The sequence below is a fragment of the Eimeria necatrix genome, genomic scaffold, assembly GCF_000499385.1.
Source record: "Eimeria necatrix Houghton genomic scaffold, Enh_scaff45, whole genome shotgun sequence".
NCBI lineage: Eukaryota > Apicomplexa > Conoidasida > Eucoccidiorida > Eimeriidae > Eimeria > Eimeria necatrix.
This window is the reverse complement of record NW_013654809.1, coordinates 87007-108089: the sequence shown is the minus strand read 5'-3', so window position 1 is coordinate 108089 and position 21083 is coordinate 87007. Positions and strand designations below refer to the sequence as shown.

At 47.4% G+C, this 21083-nt stretch overlaps 3 protein-coding genes across 3 annotated transcripts; 2 read left to right on the top strand and 1 right to left on the bottom strand.

Moving 5' to 3' along the window:
- Window positions 1-2070: 2070 nt before the first annotated feature.
- Window positions 2071-4725, bottom strand: ENH_00055910 (histidyl-tRNA synthetase, putative; the record flags this gene model as incomplete). Its single annotated transcript, XM_013583842.1, has 1 exon — window positions 2071-4725. One exon carries the CDS (start codon window positions 4723-4725, stop codon window positions 2071-2073), a length of 2655 nt encoding a protein of 884 aa, XP_013439296.1.
- A 758-nt stretch (window positions 4726-5483) lies between these two features.
- Window positions 5484-6388, top strand: ENH_00055900 (hypothetical protein, conserved; the record flags this gene model as incomplete). Its single annotated transcript, XM_013583841.1, has 2 exons — window positions 5484-5746; window positions 5905-6388. The coding sequence occupies 2 exons, from the start codon at window positions 5484-5486 to the stop codon at window positions 6386-6388; spliced, it is 747 nt and encodes a 248-aa protein (XP_013439295.1).
- Window positions 6389-15894: 9506 nt separating this feature from the next.
- On the top strand, window positions 15895-19344 carry ENH_00055890 (cyclin domain containing protein, putative; the record flags this gene model as incomplete). The annotated part of the gene is made up of 7 exons (XM_013583840.1): window positions 15895-16575; window positions 16678-17718; window positions 18009-18073; window positions 18253-18286; window positions 18402-18617; window positions 18768-18843; window positions 19265-19344. 7 exons carry the CDS (start codon window positions 15895-15897, stop codon window positions 19342-19344), a joined length of 2193 nt encoding a protein of 730 aa, XP_013439294.1.
- Between the last annotated feature and the right edge of the window lie 1739 nt (window positions 19345-21083).

The window sequence follows — 21083 nt, the reverse complement described above, 5'->3', positions numbered from 1 at the left end:
TTTGCAGCGAAGACTATGCCCTGCTGACCGTATAGGAACCTCTCTCTGAAGGCATGGTGAGGGGAGAGGGCTGACAGCGCGTCAACATCACAAACGATTGCGCTGATAATATTTCAGCAGCAGCTTGCCAAATGGGGAGAAGTCTGCAAGCATGTGTTCGCGTTTTTTCTCAGTTGCAATGCTTTCGGAACACTGCAGGCGGCTCACTGCTTGCTTTGTGCTAAAGAGAGGCGAATGGCTCCTGCTGATGACAAAACTATACTGTCGTTCTTCCGAGAATATCAGTGAGGAGAACACCGGAGACCTGAACTGATATGCAAGGTCGCTGCCTCCATTGCGCTGCTTTATGAACTGTGTTTCCAATAAAGGCGAAATGATGAGGACAAACGATCCGTGTTTCACCTGACCCTTTAGGGTTTTGATGAACTACTACAGCTTTTATTCCCTGAAAGGCCTTTTGTAGCTGCTGTTTGTGGAGGGATGTACGACGTGCGTCGCTGTTAATTGCCAGGGGCGGTCTTGTTCTCAACATCCGATAAAGTCTATGCCATCTGAGGCGAATAATATGTCTTGCTGATGGCTGAAACCCATAGAGCGATTTGCATCTATGTGCATTTCTTCCGATTAGCTGTTGCAGTAAAAGGGGTAGCCGCAATTGATGAGAGAACTGTACTGTCGTTCTTCTGAGTTTTAGTGAGGAGAACACGGAGACCTGAACTGATATTTTCAGAGGCTATCCGCTTTGTTTTAACATTCTGCTCAAGCTGCATTGCGAACAATATGGATTAATTTCTAATGAAGGCAGGATGATGAGGACAATCGATCCGTGTTTCAACTGACCCTTGGGGGTTGTGATGCATTTTTACAGTTTGTATTCCCTGAAATGCCTTTTGTTTCTGCTGCATGGGGTGGTGGATTGTCTGTGGAGTCCGGAGCTCGTGGTGGCATTCATTCGCGAGTATGTACATGTGACGAGGCGTTTAAGGACACCACGAAGAGCCTATGGCGCAGTCCTTCCCTTTGGGGAAGCTGCTGTGCTATTTCTTCGGAAATGCTGTAGGGTACTGCAGCGGGAGTTTCAGTGATGCTCCCCTCGTTTGTGCGGTCCAAACGGCCAATTACCGAGTTTGTCACTGGGGCGGTGACAATGCGTCGAAGCGTGGCAAAAAGTGAACAGATCTGGCGAGGCCGTCCTGCGGCAGAAAGCCCAGCGCTCCGCTGTTTGGACGCTTTTCAGTCTCCCTTGCAACTACTGTAACTACTTCAAGTAATTTTGTCGAGGTACTGTGTCGCCGACCACATTTCAGATTCGCACCTTGGCCTTAGTCCTAGTTTTGCGTAGTCCTAGCTTTGTACGTATCCTGGTCTGAGCCCTTCGTGCAAATTCTACAAAACAAGTTCTGCAACGGCTCTCCGGAGTGCCCGTGAGGTCCCAGTGATCCAATGCGCATGCTTGCTAGCTGTAAGCATGCACGGTTGGTGCAAAAGATACGTCGCTGCCCGTGGGAATTCGGAATGCGGGAACACTTCAGCGAGCAACTGGGTCGGACAAAGCAAGTATATCCACGTCGAAAGAGCCGTGCGACAGGCTGCTTTTATGTGAATGTTGACCTTGGGTCCAATATAGCACTGTGAAGTTCATCTGGTTCCACAGCTGGACGGCGACAACCTATGCACTATAGCTGTCAGTGGTCCTGTGAGCATGCACCACCCATCTGCGCAGCGTATCCCTTGCTTCATCGATATGCTAATGTTAAAGGCTAGCCTTCGTCAGCTCAGCTGCCGGGCTCAGTTCATGCGTCGCCAAAGCAAATATTGAGTGTCAAGACATGTTGGAGGAAGTTTGAACAAAATACGAAACCTTTTCAGGCACTGTTACGGTCGAACTCTTCACTGGCACTGTTGCCAGATTAAAACCGTCTGAACTTGCAGGCATGCGCTGCCGCCCGAGCAAGCAATATGTAATTTCTCTACCATGGGCTGTGGACTGGGCCTTACCAAATCGCTTCTTTCGCATGAAGGGGCAAAAACTCATCAGTTCCACATGATGGTGTGGTGTTTGTGTTTTCCCTAGCTGAGATTATGTTGTTTATTGCCCTCGGTGCAGTAATGGCGTAGCCGAACTTTAAGCATTTCGACGACAGAGGGAAGAGTATAAAGGTTTTCTGCACGCTTCAAATTGCGCGTCCCCATGTAGTCCGGCTGGGCTTGACTTGCCTGAACTGGTTGCCGATTTGCCTGAACTGTTTCTCGCTGTTGCTTGCTGAGCTGCATCGAAGTCTCCTCATTGTTCGAATGCAGAGGGACGTAGACATCGCTTCCTTTTTGTCCTCCACTACTTGTTGAAATAGAGGGATGGACATCATCTGTACCTCCAGGCGCCACCCACTTTAGACCGAACAGTGGGAGCTGCCCTCCACTGGTTGCAACAAAAGCAATTGCTTTGGCCCCTAGAGAGCGGGCGTGTTTCATTATGGCTCGTGTAGATCGCTGAGGCGGCAGCAATAGCTCCACGCGAAGGCCGAGCTCCCGCAGCCTACAGCACAGCATCTGTGCGGACGCAGACCGGGGATCATACGTGCCTGCTACTGAAGGCAGCATATGCGCAGCAGACTGAGTATCACATGCGTCTGCTATTGAATGCTCGTCTTCTCCGTCAATAGTGCTATTCTGAATAGCTGGTGCTTTGCCAGTAAGAGCGCCGCCGTGGCTTCTACGCGAACGCTCCGCCGTGGATTTTTCATGCAGGGTAACCAGAACATCAACAGAGCTCCCAGTGTGGGGAAGAAGACCCTTGTGTTGCAGCAGTTCCATAAGTACGCAGTCACCCATACCCAAACCAACTCCAGTGACTGCAGGCCTCATTCTTCCTCGGGTGTGAAACGCTTGTGTGTTTAAAGGCGGATTTGCCGTTAACATCTCCATTTTATTCTTAGAGATATGAGGCCCTGTATTTACCACTTCCGCCGGGTAGGCGCCAGGTCCCCCATAGCAACCACCTCCTAAAATGGCTCTAAAAGCGGCCTCTGTATCGAATGCTTCAAAAACAATGCCCGTATAGTAGTGAAGGCCCCGCACAATCAGAAGATCCATGTCGATCCAATCCCCTGTGCCGTAGCCCTCTTTTAGCAAATGAAGCACATACCGCAGCTCTCTCACAGAGTCTGGTAGCTCTTGAGAGCTATGGCTTTTACCAGAATCAGCAAACCTTTGTTCTTCCAGATGGTTCTGAGTAGACATGTCACCGTTTCGGCAGTCCTCAAAACGGCGCCTCTCCAGCTCCCGCAGTTTTTCGGATAACTCAAACGCCATGGCATCGCTGTTAACGTCGAACGAAAGTATTCGCTGCAGGACGCGGCGGGACTTATCCAAGCTGATGTTTAGCCTCTCCGCGAGCGCCTTCTGTGTCTCCTCTTGGCTTTGTCGGCCGGCACGATCCAGCACCTGCATTGCAGTGATGAGTTTGTGCTCAAAGGGGCATCCATCATGTGTAGTCGTTCCGGTGCTAATGGAAGATTCAGAAACAGAAGTGCCAACCTCAGCACCTCTTAAATCTTTGTCGGTCCACAGAAGATCGCTTAGCAGAGCCCGGCTCCCTATACGAATGCGCACATCCCTCGAAGAAAGGCCCACATTTTGGAAGAGGCGAACTGCAGCGGCTATCAGTTCTGCCGTTGCAAGGGAACAAAACTGTGCGCGATTTCGCTTTGCTTTTTGACTCAAGTCACCTTGGCCTGCTGCCTCTGAGGGAATACCACTGGAAGGGTTCGCCTCAGGAAGAAAGGGAAGTACTATATCGAGGTTCCACTGGAAATGCTCCCGCCTTCGGCCACAACCAGGTCTCTCATGCCGCCAAACTCTTTCTATAGAATACCAGCGGCGAGCTATTCCTGAAGGCTGCTGTTGCTGTTCTCTCTGAAGCATACGGGCTAAGGAAGGCGTGATCTCAGGACGCAGACAGAGGGGATCTGGACCGCTTACGTGCAAACAGTAGATGTGAGGGGGTATAGTAGCGAGTGGAGAAGAAGGCGTTTCATATGGCTTGCCAGGAAGTGAGGAAGGTGCATTGTTGGAACCCGAGGGAGAGAAGTGAGAGTAAAGAGAAGAGCGCTCGACTGAGGGGGCTTTGTACTCGCGAAACCCAAACTCTGAGGCCACCTGGTGCCATTTAGAGAAAACGTATTTGTGAGCAGAAAAAATGCTAGGCGGGAAGTCCCGAAAACCCCGAGGTGGCAACAGCGAGTCTGCATAGGCCCCTGCTGAATGAGCCTCTGGACTGTTTCCTTTGGCATCTTCGTTGACGGACTTCTCTGCTGGATTTTGCTGGAATGCTGTCTTGCTGCTGGGCAAAGCACGTAGAGCACGAGAGCGATCAGCTTCACTTATCGTGTAGCCGCTTTTGTGCCTTTGAGCAGAGCAATGAAGCGCCGTTGCTTCAGTGCGAGACGCCAGTTTTGTAAGGAACGCATATTCGCTGCAGAAAGGCCCTTTAAAGACTAACCTTCCCACCTCCCCTTTACTTAAGCCGTTGCCATTCCTGTCACGGTTTTCCCTGTACTTGAAGGAAGTACATGGAAGGCTTGGGGCCGGCAGCAACGCAGAACGCCCAGTTTTCACCCATGCTCCTCGTCTTTCTTTGAATGATCGGAAGGGCACGATAAGAGTAGCCCGTACAGTAAGGAAAGCCTGAGTAAGTCCCAAAAGTAGCCAAGCCAGCGACCGCATGCTAGATACGAAAGCCAATGCATGACTAGTACAACCACCTCTTTAGGGGCCCTCCAGTTCAAAGCTAATCCACTGGCTCCGCTGCTCAGTGTGTGCCATCGTTGGAGGGTGACCAAGGTTCCCTTGCCTTCGTTCCTGCTGCTGCAGCCACTTACTTAATGCACCGATGCTCGGTAGAAACTGCGCCAGCAACAGTCACTTGCATTTCCCTATGCTGCATTTCCACAACATTGCGAAGGAATCTTAGCAATTCTGTCCCCTTGTTGTCTGGGGGTAGAATGTGAGGAGATCCATTATAAATCTCGAGAAAATAGATATCAGGCGCACTATTGCAAAATGTGAGAAATCCCCTGAATTCTGAGTGAATAGGAGACAGCTGGCATTCCATATAATGCAGATCCCTAGGGGCCCCACAACGCGCTTCATCTCGGGCTGGCACTGGCCAGTAGACATAACCACATTGATTTTTGTTTTTTTTTGAAGCTTTATTGCTTGAACTGATATAGCGCTCACTACCATTTATGCTGTATCTCCCGCTGTGGTGGCTTCCGCAGTATTCGCGTTGCACGTGCCCGCCTCGTGTCTTACCCATGAGGAGGCCAGCCGGCCGCCGATGAGATTTTCAAATTCGTAATGCATTCTTAATTAATGCTCTTGGGAAACAGGGCACAGGCGGCGCTGCCGCATCCTGCCCTGGCTTCGGCAGTGGACCACGGCATCGTTCAGCAGTTCTTGGCCCCGAAAGCCTCTCTGAAGAAATGTCACACTTGCATTTTGGACGGGCCGTTCCCATTATTTTTAGGCGATTTCCACCGTTGATTTGCCGAGATCTACTCGGCAAGACTGTGAAAGTGCCACAGGACCTAAAGGGCCAGCTCAACTTACTCGTTGTGGGTTTCAAGGCATCTCACTACAAGGATATGGACTCTTGGATTTCATTTGCACGCACGCTTAAAAAAGATCTTGTTAAAAGGCGCAACATAGACGATTCGCAGATCGAGACCTACAGACTGGTCATCAGGTCGGAAGGAAACATTTGCAGATCGATTCAGCACCCACTGTTCTCACGTACAAATTACATCAGACGCCTGCCTAATGACTGCAGCCGGACGTTGAGACATTTAAGCATGCACAAAGATAGGTTAGCTCATGCAATGCTGGACTGTACTCTATGTTCAGGCACCCGGGCGGTGTGTTGCTCCGCTGGTGGACTGACGAGAGATTACGCTTTGCAGTAGGCAGGGGGGATTTCGTACATGACGAATGCGAAACAAAGAAGACCACTGAAGAAAACGAAGGGGACGGAAGCACTTCCCTAAGACCACCGGAACAGACCGGCAACGGGGAGAATGAAAGCGGTGCAGCGGGCTACGCAACAGAAAACATGCGTTTGTCTGCATTGCAAGCAGTCCGTTCTAAGACTCTAGTGTGCTTCACTAACAAGAACGCATTTGTCGAGTCCCTTCAGCTGGCAGACGCCCAGCGGGCTTACATATTCCTTGTAGATAGGGAAGGCGAAATCTCATGGTGCGAACATGAGCATTACTCCGCTAACAAGGAGATAGCGATCCGTGAACTTCTGCAACTGCCGACAGCAGAGGAGCAAGGCTTGCTGACTTCAGAGGAATTGAGCTCACAACGAAGCCTGCTACCTCCTGTGTGATGCTATCATTTGATTTGAAGCATTCACAACAAACGGGAAGGACCTTTGAGAGTAGAGCTACCGCTGCGGCAGAACTGCCAGTTGTTCTCACCGGCCTGAAAAGCTGTGGAGCGCGAATGCATTTTCTGGTGCAGCAGTGTCTGAACAGGATTCTTGTTTTGTTAAAGCTTTAGATTCAAACAAGTGAACAGAATCGCGCATCCAGAGCTGAAGTGGTCAAAAGAAGGCCTCCCCATACGATTTTTTAGTTCTTGTGGGCTAATAGTGTGGCATGCGCGCAGATGGCCAAATTCCTAGCTTTGGCGTAGTCTTAGTTTGCGTCATGTATCTACGAGCCATCATCACACCTATCTCTTGCGAGAAGGAAGTATCCGGAAGACCGAATCACGAAAGGGATTGCAGGCCTGCTTGTTTTCATCAGAACCTCAGATTTTGCTTTTGTAGCCGTACGTGTGTGTTGCAACTGAACCAACGCGATACTGGTGCACTGGATCCATCTGTATGATACGGCTGCAGGCTTGGCAGATTGTGCGTGGTTGAAGCGTGACGCTGTCCAGCAGCCTTGCACTTCAGGTTGTTCTGCAGATATCCGTCAGATCGTAGCTAATGAGTGGCAAGGGGACCACCTACGCGTACTCTGCTAACTTCGCGGAGATAGCCGTACAAGGACTGGATATGCCAGCAGCTGAGCTAGTGAGCAATTAGAAACTGAACGAACAATAATTAGAGCGTATTACTGCGAGGAACAAGGGGAAACGCATCAAGAAAAGTTTGAGCACAGCTTGAACAAAAGGGTTAGAGAGTGAGCCAAGGGCCGATGAAAGTACTAGATCTAAGTGAGCACTGGAATAAATGAGTGAAATTATGTCTAATCTGCGGGTGGCGATGCCACTAATAATGATTCTGCAAATCAACAGTAGAGAACAGATATCAGCCGGCATGGTCCGGCGGCAGCAGGGGTATCCAGACAGCCAGATACGGATGGCAGACTTCGTGTAAGATTGTGAATGTGGCAACTACTACGGACAGACACACGCACGCAGACAAAGAGCAGAAAATAGCGGCGACCACCTCTGCCAAAATGAGAGCGACGACCTCCTCTGCTGTAGATTCAGGCAAGGGACTTGAAGAGGCAGAAACGTTAGGAGGACGATGACGTTCCTTCGAAGGGAGCCAGCAAAGCAGTGTTGGAAACGCTGTAACGCTGCGCAGAGACGACCTCCAGGGATGCTTCCTTGTAGAATGAGGAGAATTAGAGTGTAGCCAGAAGTATATCAAGTAGCCAAAAATAGTTTTGGAACAGATTAGGCTCAGTGTTCTCTGCAGTTAGGCGGAGTTCGGGGATATTTCAGTGTTCGACTAATGCCTAAAAGTCTTTTTAAAACGTTTTATGGCATGCAAAACATGGCTAGACTCATCCTTAAACATGCACTTTAGCTACGGTAAAATATTGAGGGCACACCAAACACAGGACGGCTAAACGCATGAAACGCAGAGATAAGGCAGTGCTAGCGATTCAACCCTGTATGGGGGGAGCAGTATTGTAATTAAATGTGGAGCAAAAAGCCAGAACAGCACTGGGGAGAACTCCAGAATTGGCTGATGCAGCAATTTTGGTTAACGCTCCCCCACAAATTATCAACTGAAGAATGTTGTTTGGAGCTTTCAGCAGGGCGTCAACAGTAGCATGGGGAATTGTCATAGTCAGTAGATTCGAGACACTCTAACGGTTTGCTGTTGCTTGGAGTGGGCGGAGTGTGTGGGTGCTCGGTTTCCTGACGATTTGTGGGGGATTGAGATGGGCCATCATTTTGAGACAAAACGCTGGAGAGCATGCGACCTGGTAGTAAGATGTTCAAGCGTTAGAGTGTCAGCTGACGGCTCAGTGCAATTAATAGAAGTTGCGATCTAGATGCAGGACGGATAGGCGGGAATGCAGCAGAAGATGGCAATGAGGGAAGGACGCTGTTCATGGCCAGTGCTCAGATAACGTGAAACGACGTGGCCAGCTATAGCCCATGGCAGTAGAGGAGAGAGTAAATTTTCTACACACTGTTCCTAAGTCACGCGACCTATAATAGAGCAAAGTGGAGAGGACGAAGCCGGAAGAAACATCAAGTGAGGCTAATTGTGCTGGTGAAACTCACGTAGCCATCCAGTATGGCGGGGAATTCAGGGCTTCTTATTTCCTTTTTTCTTCTCAGCGGAAGAGGCTAAGGTAAGAACATTACTGGAGGAGTGCCGCTAGGGCAGCTCGCCTTTGATGAGTAGGAGAAAGCCGCCTTATCTGCCTACGGTTGGATTTGGTCGACGTACCCGCCGTTCTGTGCGCCATACCAACCTATTAAACATTATGTTTAATAGGTTAGTATGCACGACAATGACTCAGGTGAACGGAATTTGCTCGTGAGAGTCAATTATTACTCTTTGAGTCGCCTAAGGTGATGGAGGGTTTTCTCTCATTCGCACAGCGAACAATACATGAGACGCTGGGTAGTACAATACAGTTCTCCACATTAGACGGCGAAGCTGGCATTCATCAGCTCCAAGTGGGCGTGGACTGTCTCAAAACAGGGTCATTCTGCTTAGTGATAAGTTTAAAATACGATGCTGCGCAGCCTTGATGGTGCTCTTTCTCCCAGAAAAGCCAACACGAAAACAAACCTTCAAATATTACTCGGGCAAGATGCAATCGGGTTCTTAGATGACAAGAAAATATGTAATGCCGGCCTCGCCTCGCGATGCAGCCCTTGACGCTCGTTCAGTGAAGTAACTTCACTCAATTTTGCACAATTGCATTGCCGCTCTGCGCCGCCCCCGTAATCGGATTATTTCGCGCATGGTACTGAGCTTGAAGCAGATATGGCATGTTACAGGTAGGCCTTTGGATTAAAGAGCCTGGATAAAAGACACAGACGTGTCAGCTCGTCGTTCAGCTCGACTAATTCTGCGTGTTCACGGTGAGGGAGCTTTGTTTATCTCGCTGAGACTCACCAAAAAGCACAGCCGCTTTCATTAAGGCCGAAATTGTGAGCAAGCAGTAAGGACGATCCAGCAATGAGTAGCCGCTTAAAGTATCCTTTGAATATCTGGAGTCACTAAATTATGCTCGTTATACAGTGACGCCTCGGCACATGTCGGAGGACCCTACGAGGACAAAAAGCACACGACCTTGAGATTCCATGCGCACGCTATGAACCCACAACTGTTGTGGTCCCTCTTGACAATGAAGGTCTGTTGTATTGAAATATGACTTGCGGACTTAAATGCAATTCTGAATAATTACTTGGAAATTTGCGCGAAGCATCTTCCGGCAGCTTGTTTTCCTTCCATCATTTTAGAGCTGTGGAAAGTTTGCCAACGATAAGAACCATTTTTGACGCACCACAGCACAGCCTTTGGGGGCTACAGCAATATTTCAGAGTTGGCATCCTTGCAAGGGATCCCGAATAGCATTTTGGCGTGGATCATCCCAGCCAATCGCCGCTGCCGATGCTGATCTAACACGCTTATCCACATCTGATGGCTACATTGTGAAGTACTGTTTAACAAATTGCTGCTTGTCTAGTCCAATATAACGGCTCTTTTAGTTGCTCATTGACACTCGCTTTCACTGAGATATATGGCAGAAGTTCTGTGTCCGTTCCAGTAGGAAGCGTGTTACACTATCTGCTTATTAACCCTAGACTGGCGATCAAGGAAAAAACATTAATCGCCCTCTGGGGAAGATGCTCTTCACTTAATATATTCGTACAAGGGGACGAAAGTGCTCACTACCTGCAGTTGAACTACGCTACAGCACGACTTGTATCACTTTTGCCGAGATTAGTCCCTTTAAGGTGATGATGAGACAGAACCCATTCAGTGCAGCCAAATCTTTACAGAGGTCAACAGTCTTGAACAACGTTGAGACAAGGGACAAAACTCAAACATTACATGCTAAGCATCAACAAATGGTCTACGCCGACCCCAGAGTTTGTGGCACTGAGTACGCTATTGCGAATAAAGTAGTGTTCACATCAGCAAGGATGTCCCAGCTTCGCACTGCTGCAGCCAATACAGCAGCAACAAGAGCACGATCTTGACTACACCGAAAACAGTCCAACAGAGCAGCAACAATACTTACAGGAGGGCTGCCGTGGTAATGTTGACAATATGACGGAAGCACAAGGACCACACTGCAACGACAGAACCAAGCAACTAATAATTCCTTTAGTTCCTACTGTAAAAACAGAGCGAGAACAACAGCGTCACAACAACAGCGAAAAATACCGTTAAAACTTGCAACCGTTAGTGCAGCACCGACCACAACAATCGCAACAACTGCCCCAGACGCTGGAGCGGCCGAAGAAGCAACAATATTTCAACAGAAATGTGGGAGCACCAGCACTTGTTTGGGCGGACGTGATTTTACCTTGCACAGCTGCAAAACTACTTCATATACGTCTGATGAGGACATGAATCTGTGCATGGCGCAGTGGCTCTGACTCCGTGCGCAGTTTCAACCTATCCACTGGAGCCGGAAGGTCTGCTTTCCAGAACTGGTGTGGTCGTTAATGGGAATCGTTGCATCACATGTAGTTTCTATACTTTCAGACGTTTATCCCCTGTCAAAACTTTATACAACGTTGAATCTTCTCAGACCATGAAAAGCTCAGTTACAAACCAACGTAAATATTCGGAATCTAGTGAAAAGTCTTCCGCACGGTTTCAAAAAGATAGTGAGCAATATCTGTTTGATCGCGCTGCGGGTAATGAAGAACTGCAAGGAAACGAAGTTCCACGACAAGTTCATGAGTACTGTGTCACTGTAGCTGTAGAAGCTGATCTCTTGGAATCTCGTTCTTATGCAGCTGAGCGAATTCTAGAATAGCTATGAGGTATGAGCATCTCAAAGTGTGTGGCTCTCCTAATGTTGTACGAAGAAGAGTTTTCGAAGTTTTGCACTTTGAGAGTAATTTTGTACGGAGTTTTACGTATTTTTAATCTACTTTTCAATAAGTTTACATACAATTTTGGCTATATGCTTTATTCCACCCCTGTACCCTGCATTCGTCATGTTGTGGCAGGACGCATTAACAGTTGCTTGAAACTAAAATCATTGTGAATATAAAAAGCTATGAAACTCGAATTCCCCCGTTTTCTATCAACGTTGTGTTGGGGACTGGTGCGTTGGCTTGTTTGCAGATTGTTCCAATTTGATCCAGTAGCATTTGGACGCATCACACACTGTGGAAATGCTAGTAATACCACATTGAGCATCATAATTATGTGTGTTTCCCTGTGGAAAAACAAAAATGTTCGCGGCTACATTGTACTTGATATGATGAGTCTCAAGTGCACTGGTTGCGTTAATGATCTGAGAGAATAGAAGCCAGATTTCACTTCCTTTAAAACGTACTACAGTGAGAGTATGGCTATACAGTCTCTTCCAAAATTACATAGTTTACGTTGCGCGCCGTAGCAAGAAAAAAGGATGGGGCAGAGTGTTGCGCCAAACTTTTTCATACCCCTCAGTGCACGTGGTGGAAGGAGAATCCCAAGTCACTTCGCACCCCTAAGTTCCATTTACAAGTTTCCTTTCGCCACAACATGGGAAGACTATATTTTCTGTTCATTTCAAGGCTCTACATTGGCCAAAAACTTCGCAAGTGTCACTTAATTAGCTCAGTTTCAGCACACCAGAGTCCCTGTTGTGCGCAGCACAACGATGCCGCCCAGAAATGCCCTTCACTGTCTTGAAATTCACAATAAGTAGATTTACGTGGTGAAAAATCTGATAAACAAGCAAATAAGCTTCTTCCTTAGGCGACAAGTCCTGGTATGCTCGGATGGTAGATGCAGAGTTTGGGGCTGGCAAGAAGGACTGAAGCTGCTGTAAGCGGCAGCCCCGCGAAGAAAGATATATCCCGGTGGAAACAGGGAGATAATAACGATGCTGTTTCGGCATTCCAAGTGCATGGCGTCGTAATTAGTCGTGATAAGAGTCAATGGATGCAGCCAAAACGAGATAGGGAAGGAGCGGAGCTGGACTGAGCTCACACCAGCCTCTGCCATAATTGATTTCGTTTGTCGCTCCTGGCACACCTCCTTATCCCGCGATATCGTGGAAGAGAACAGCTGCGTATATAATTGCGTGAATATGAGAAGAAAGTTAGGAAAATTTGAGGGCTGAGCAAGGAGAAGCGTATCGTCCATGGGCACCGAGGTCCGCCAAACGTCCTCTATTCATAGTGTTCCGCGAGACGACATGAAGTTTGATATTGGATTTTGATTAACTACGAACTAGTATAAGATATGGGATTACTTTTAAGAGCCTTAACCGCAGAAATTCTAGGAACAGAGAATGCGAAACCCCCTCTATAGGTATTTCACAGAGCAGTCGCACAGGCAAATGAAACGTTGGACTCTCCTCTGTGCAAATCTTCATCTGCTCGCGAAGCTATTCCCTTTCTGTTCGTTGGACTTTAACTCAGGATTCGAAAGCCCGACTAGATTATGTGTGAAAGCAGTTGTCTACTTGTGATTTATAGGTCTTGTGCAGCGTGTAGCAATATAATTTACCCAGGAACTGGCTTTTAGTGCTTCCTAATTAATTAATGAAAAGCATCCTTACTTTGCCGTGAGGCCTTGAACAATGCAGATTCCAGTACAGAAACGTACAACCCGTGTAATAAAAATAAGGGAATAAATTGTGTTCAAATGCTACCAGATTATCGGGGTGAGAAGAAAGAAACAAAATAACTCGAACAAAAGGGCACTGCAAGATTCTTGATTACGGGTGCTGTGCCGAAATTATTAAGTTGAATACAACCTTTCCACGCTTGAGCTAGGCGGAAAATTTTGTTACGGCGAGTTCCAGGCTTGCTTTCGAGGGAAAACGACGAAGTTAGCAGTTACCTATGCACTGATAACATTTATTACATTATTTGCCTTACTTACTCGGTCTGGTGGGAACTCAAAAAACCTCTTTACTTCTATTTCCACTTTCTCAGAAAAGTGCTTAGCACGTCTTTGATACTCCGCTGCACAAGCTTGAATCAAAATCGCGACACCATAGTGCACATCAAAAAAGCATAGAGCATGTATCCACACACCTGAGGCAGTTTAAGCTGTTTTTCCTCCCTTTGAGGAACGTACAGACAGGTAATGCCAATAATGTTAACGCGAGAACGCAGTGGGTTACTACATTGCCTGCATAATGCTCCCAGTACCTGAATAGTAAATGTCAATGCCCCTCTTCTCTTTTCCTGCTGGCCTGTGTTTAGACGTATTCAACTTTTATCTTATTTATTCTGCGCTGACAAGGAGCAAGATGCACCGAAATTTTTTTGTGTAGCAGGACACAGCACCAATGTACGCCGCTACACTGCAGTGTGCTTTTACATGTGGATACTCTCACCTCTGGCTTGCTTAAAAAATCGTTGGCTTGTCAACATGAGTTTCCAAGCCAAAACTGTAAAGGACTAGCTTGATACATTTTTGAAGTGCAACGTATGGTACGAACATACCGGTATGTCTAATCTTGTCTACATAGCATGAAGCTGCGATAGGCGTGCTGCTGCCTGCACTCCGGTAATATTGCGAGAACCTTTTTACCAGCACAAGGCAATGTGCGTAGTACAGATGACCTCAGCTGGTGCTGGTTGTGAAGTCTCTCTGTTCAGAAACAATAGATTCACCAACGGTTATTGTACAGTGCCGTATCTTTTAAGCGAAGAAAGTCAAGCCGAAAGCAAGCAGATACATTCCGTCTGTGTGCGCCGTATGGAACACCCTGTGCGGAATGTAATTTTCTCGGCTACTCGAAGAAAAGACCCATGAAAGCGTTACATAGAGTGCCGAACAAGAACGCATTAAACAACCACTCATATGCGCCTGGGCCCCATGGACCAGTGCATGCTTCTGGTGGGCAGCCCCGTGGTTCACAAGGGCAGAGCACGATCGCCCCAGGCTGTACGAGTTGAAGCTGGATCCCGAAAAAAGATACTAAGTACACGACTAATGTTTTTCCACTTTCCCCCTCAAAATAATATATGTTATCTAATGAAGCCCGCTTGCGCGGTACTAGAGCCTATGGATGGCCGCTGGTGTGCGAGTGACAAGCTAACTCAATCTTAGACTACCTTTCCCAGTTCTAGGTCTATTCACCCGAACTTTATAGCTCATATGCCTGGAACAGTCTTCAGTTCCTGCTTTTTTCTATGCGTAATGCTCTCCACTGTCAACCGCTGCGACTGAAAGCTGGACGGACTAACCGGACAAAGGTTTAATGCAGTGGAGTGCTTCTATGTCTTCCTCCCTTCTAAATTGCTTACTGAACGCCTTCACCTACTTTTATGGCGATGCAGTGGCAATGAGAGAAGGAAGACAGCAACGTTCTAAAACTGGAGCCTGACATGTGCCTTGGCAAGACCTTCCAACAGAGGCATGAGCGTTTTTTGTCACCTCCAGGATATAACGAAAGATCCAGTTAAGACTGGTCTTTTTCCATCCATTCTTATTTAATTCTTTTTTTTCTGGATCCCTTTTAGTCGCTCCGGAAGAGTCGTGTAATAATAATATGCAACGACTGGCTAAGGAGAGTAAAGCAAAGCGTGATAGCGATGCTGCCTACATAAAATGTATTTAAAGTTCTTTTGATTGAACAAAAGTCTCAAAAACGTTTCAAGAGTTATATCCTACCAGCAGTATTGTGGTTACTGCACTGCTATTGATTCGTTTGCATTTTCGGCAAGTGCATCTTTCAAGGGTGTGAAAGGCAGCAATTGGGGTCGCCGGATCTAAAAAGGCAGCATAAATTCGAATCTAGCATAGTTAGAGTAATGTGATGCTCACTGATGAATGGCTTCCAGTGAAATCATATGTTAACACTACATGATTCAACTGCACGCCGCTGCCAATTCGGAGCGAACTGCCAGCACCGGCAGCAGCATCCAAAACGGAACAGCAGCTGTCTATAAAATCTTGTTTCAAGATTTTATCGTGCTGCACGGCAGAAAAAAGCTCTGTTATGGTCTGGCGAAGTCGCTATGAATCAGAAAATGTCCCAGCGCAGAGGCAGTGCTTCAGTGGAAAATGCATCTTTCATACCACTCCTTTCCTGGTCAGGCTCCGCGGGTGATGCGTCAATCGCCTCAACGTTGGCAGAAAATTTACGAGCGACATCTTCTGCAGCGACAAAAGATAAAGGGAGACCGGCCACTAGACCGCAACTCCTAGAGAGGTACTGGACAACAAGTTCTACTCTGCAAGCGAAGGCTCATGAAAACAAAGGTTTAGCTGGTCCATTTAGCTGTACGCTAAATCGAACGACACTGTCTTCACTACTCAACCCTTCTTCTTCTTCTTCGATAAAGCCTAGCGAAGCTCTGAAAGTACCCTCAGCACAGCGTTTGACAGGACCTGCGCTCCGGACAATCGCCAGGAGGCATGTGCATAGTTTCCATGTGTCGGGTAGCGGACCTCCCCAAGCCCCGAAAAAGGAAGCACACAAGATGGAAATGATGCTTCGCCTCTATTCCTCTCAGCAGCAAGATAGTCTTGCTGATGAGGCAGAATGCGCTGGAGCACATGAGATGAAAACGCGCAATGCTCCACTCATTCAAGGGGAAGCGACGTCTTCTCCAGCGGTGGTGCATCACTTCGTTAGTAGTGGTAAAAGCAAGGTACTACATACTAGTAAGGGGATGAAAGTCATGCGAGATTTCTGCCGAGTCGGTGCTAGTGCTCCGGCTAATCCGCTGACGCCGTGCTGCCCGCCCCACAGTTTGTCAGTAGATTTTCATAGTAAGGAAAATCTTCTATTAACAGAACCTGCACCTATGCGGCTTTCACTGCTTCTACCAACAACACAGCAAAAGAACGATCATGGCCACTCGCGTCCCTCCGTTATTTTTGAAAGAAAAACTAGCAAGGCGGTTGGAACAAATCGCCTGCGATCATCTGTTGGCTGCGTTGCCCAGCATGGTAGAGAAATGACGCAGACAACAGAACGCGCAATGCAAAGAAAGGGTTCACAAAAGGTTCGAAAGGGAATGGCAACCCCCGCTCCTGTTTCGAAGTATCAAGAAAATTGCAGTCACGCTGAATTGATTGAACAACGCCGACTGACCCGAGCGTGTACAATCTGGACATCGATATCGGGCAGCGGAGAAGCAACTTCTCGGACCACGAAGAGAATCAATGTGAGTGGGCCTGTAGAAAAAGTGTACAGTCTACTATAGATAGATGCAGCTTTGTGTGAATCATTCAACACATTTGTAACTTGCATGCGTCTGGCGATACAGGAAAGCAAAGAGACTGCAACACCGCCTCCTTCACCAGCTTCAGCAAACAAAACAATAACTGAGTGCCCCTCGTTGCAAAGGCAAAGAACGAAACGAGAGTCTCCTTCGCCTACGCGACTAGACTTTCCCAGTGTGGAGAATCATTCTTTACCATCGCCGCCTGCAAAGGCACTTCAGGAAAAGCTTGACACAGGGTTAACGTCGGAGAGAGAAACAGCAACAACAACTGCAGCTGAAACACCTCCACAAGCCCAGTTCGGAATCAATGTTACAGACGAGCCGAGAATGCAGGAAAACCAACATGGCAATACCATTAGCTCAAGGTTTAAGACAACTGAGTATAAACTAAGTTGTCCTAAGCTCCCGGATCTACAACGGCCTGCAGGTTCATCATGCGCTTCTCGTTACAACCCCATATTTTGCAACAGCACTCGAGAAACAGCAGACGATAGCAAAAAGGGCGAAGAAAAGATGAAAAATCTTGCGCTCCTTCGGCATAGCGAAGTATCGTTTGTGTGTGTAGAATCGTTTGTCTCCCTTTTGGCCGCATGTTGCAGCGTCAGTTACTTTGGGAGTGATGAGAAGCTACAACAGATCAAAGATCTAACGACTTCTCCCTTTCACTGCTCCTCAAAGCCACAAATAGGCCTTGAGGAGTATTTGGTAAAGCGGATTTTCAAGCACGGAAAACAAACTGTCAACGAAGGAATAATGGCTGCGGCACTCCTTAACCGTTTTCTCTGTAGACAAAATAGCTTGCTTGCTGCTGCACTCCAGGGCCGCATGCAGCTTCACCAACAGGAACACCAGAGCAGCAGCGTTAATGAAGTCTGTAGTACAACCCCTACTGGCTGCAGCACCCGAGTCGGGCTGGCAATTCGGAAGTCTCCATCAGGCAATAACCGTCTGGTCGTAACAGCAGCTCGCATTGGATTTATAGAGTTCAACTATTTGACTGCCCATAGGCTGCTGCTGACTTCATCATTCTTGGCAAGAAAAATGCATAGAGATGATCATACAAGCATCAGGCAATGGGCTCAGGTAAGAGGAGGCTGAAGTGACACCCAAAACAATTGGTGACTCAGGCAGAGCAAACAACATGACAGTAGTGCCCCCCTGCTAATACATATACTAAGACACCATGTGAAAACCTACTTTTGAAAGACGCAGTTTCAACAACAAAGAAATTTCGTCTTAGTGGCAGAAGAGTGATCAGTAGTCGAATTTTCCGCGCAACAAACAGATTCTCAAGCTATTCCACAACACCCTTTGTACGTAGAACTGCACATAGGTTGCCATTGTGGCTATTCCTTGTTGCTGCTTTGTAACAGCTTGGCGGTGTCCCTGTTGAGGATTTAGTAGAGGCAGAATCTGCATTTCTGCAAGTCCTCGGATGGTAAGCAGCATCATTCAGCTTACACGCCTTCAAAACCTTCTGGTGAATTGCCGCTATTCCAAAATGTTTCATAATCATACATCTATAGTTACGTTATGGCAGTGCACGGCTGCACTGTGCCAAAGCTCATCCTCACAACTGTTGCCCTATGCTAGCATTTTGCGGCGTTTGTTGCTCAGGCGAGTACAAGTGACGCTGGATGATTTTTTTGCAGTAAGCGCAGTCACGCCCCAGCGCATCCTCACACACTGCGACGCGCACATTATTAAAAGTATGGCTTAAAACTCTCGATAGGAAATAACGCGGCAATTCTTGTTTGCATGCTCAGACTGCTCTAGCAATTTCCCTTGGAGATTCGCGGCTTCTTGGAAAACAGGGGGAGCTAGAACCAATAAAAGGAGACACTGCCACGACTGAGTCGTACATTCGTCAACACGCTCATTTGATGGATAAACACTCCAATGCAGCCTCAAGTCCCTCACCGCAGGCACTCCAAGATAACAGAGCCATGCAGCGGCCCCAAGATACGGCTATCCTTGAGCAAGTAAAGTACTGCCAAGGCAAGGAGGCTTTCACTTGTTGCTTCTGTCCGTCGTGTAATGTACACTATTACGGGCGCCCTTTACAAAAGGTACAAAGCCTGCGGTCTCCTGGTTTGCCTCCATGCTCGGGCGATGCTACCTCTCTGCCTCAGCCAGGCATGCTTGATAGAAGCCCGCCATCTGGCATTCCTTCTACATCTGTTTTTTTGCCTATGGAGACTGCACCATGTCGGTCTGATCAGCAGTGTTGTACAAGTAATCCCCTTAATGCAGTGGTGTCGTCGAATGAAGCAGCACAGCGGACAAATATAAAGTGCGGGCCAAATACAGCGCATAAAGCTGCCCCACTCATGCAAGAGTGCCACTTTCAAAGCAACCAGTTCCTGTCTTGCACCAAGGCCCTGAAACACATTTCGTCCAGTCACTCAGTGAAACAGTTCGACTAGATGGCAATATGCAGCGAGCAGCTGACAACAAAGGCTCAGGTATTTGTGCTGAAAGAAACGCATCGGTTGAGCAGCTGGAACGCGATTGCAGCGGAAATTGCAATCACCTGCACGAAACGTGTTCCTGCTAGTCTTCCGAAAACAAAATGATGTAGTTTTGAAGACCTGCCTTGTGCTCAAGCGCACTTTTTCACTTACAGGAGACTGGCGAATGGGATATGAGTACACAGAACAGGCAGTGCACACTGTACTGGACAGTTCTCAACAACAAAAGAAAAATTGAACAAGCGAGTAGAGCGCTCGCCAAAGCAACGTAAGTATACCAGCCGCGTGCTGAAGAGACAAGAAACACTAGTCAGATCTGCCGCACTGCGCGTCCCTCAGTGTTGCTATAGTCTTAATTAGCAAGTGCCCTACTACTTTCAGATGTTTGGCTGCTGCTTGATCAAATGAACAACTGCACTGAACTTGGACAGCGTGTACGGTGACAGAGTGTCATTGAGGATACTTCTAGAGGCTAGAGTAGACCCTTATTCTCTCCATGAACAGCTAAAAAAAGGAAGTAAATCCTCAGCAAAATTAAAATTCATTGGCCGAATATTAAAACAGTGTCCAGAGGACTGGCTCACCGAAAGTAAAAGCAGCCACCGGTACTAGCAGCAAGTCCTATGCTTCGTACGGTGATGGGCCCTACAAGGAGGCACGGGAGTTGCTCTACAGATATAGCATTAGGTCAGTGCAAACACATATTCCATAAAAGGATAGCAGTATGCCGTGAAGACGGAGCGCTGCGTGTGGGTGCCTTGAAGCCATTCCACGCAAACGGGTAAGCCACACATATCAAGCGCTCATAATGCAAGGAAGGCAATATGAAACATGGTGAAAGACTAAATTTTTCAGAATACTTATGACAATAGTAGTAATGCCAATAACACCAGCATCATTTCTGAATAGCATGAAGGAATCAGAAAACAAAGGGAAGGCAGGATAGAAGGCCGAAAAAGGAAAAAACGCAGGTGGCAAAATACCAAATAAGTTTAATGCCTAGTAATAATGAATAACATCAACTGAATAGGTCAGTATAGAGGGACAGGAACAGGCCCGATACGTTGAATGAAGCTTATAATAAAATTTAAAGGCCAAATTGCTGCTGTAGGTGACTAAAAAAGAAGAGCATAAGTGAGACCAAGCAGATTAAAATTAAACATATAATCGCGACTATTAAGAAAAAGCGAGAGGCGGCGAGGGAAACATATAATCTAAACAAAGCTTAGTGCACTCACAAGTAGTAAGGCAGAACCCAAAACCTAGCCACTTCATGCCCAAACTGTAGATTGGAGGTATTAGAATTTGCAGATATAAGGAATGCGTCTGAGGAAGCCGAGATCTTTAGAAGCAAAAAGCCACAAATAAAACGAAGGCCCCGGCTGAAATCCATCTATGTAGGACTTAGGTTCAACTATAGCTAAGGTGAAACAAATGGCTGACAAGACCAGCACACGAGTTAAATATATTTTTAAAATATGATTTGAATGAGGAAGTACACAGCTATTTCATACTTCAAAAGCACACTAATACGTTGGTTTTCGTGGAGCTTTTGAAGATTCGCTCGTTTCAGCAGCATCAGTACTAACCCGGTACAAGTAATTTATCGAAGAAATGCCAGTATATAAAACCAAGTAAAAGTAATAACACCATCACGTGCCACAGCAAGAAGCATCCAGCTATACTGGAAGACCGGACTTACGCGGGGGCAGCCGGCAACAGCACGAGTGGCGGAAGCGGTGCAATGAGAGTCAGCTTTTGTACTGCCAGTGGATCATGCCGTTGGAGCAGGGAGATACTTTGAAGCAGACCCAACGCAAGAGACATAGCAACAGGTGCACATCAGGAACGCAGAACTGCGGCAACAACAACACTTTGTCCCTGAGTAGGAGGGACGCACAGCAGAGCCACTACGCTGTGGACTAGAAAACGGTTCGAGAGTTCCTTCACTTGCTCTACCTGGACTGAAGACCTTAT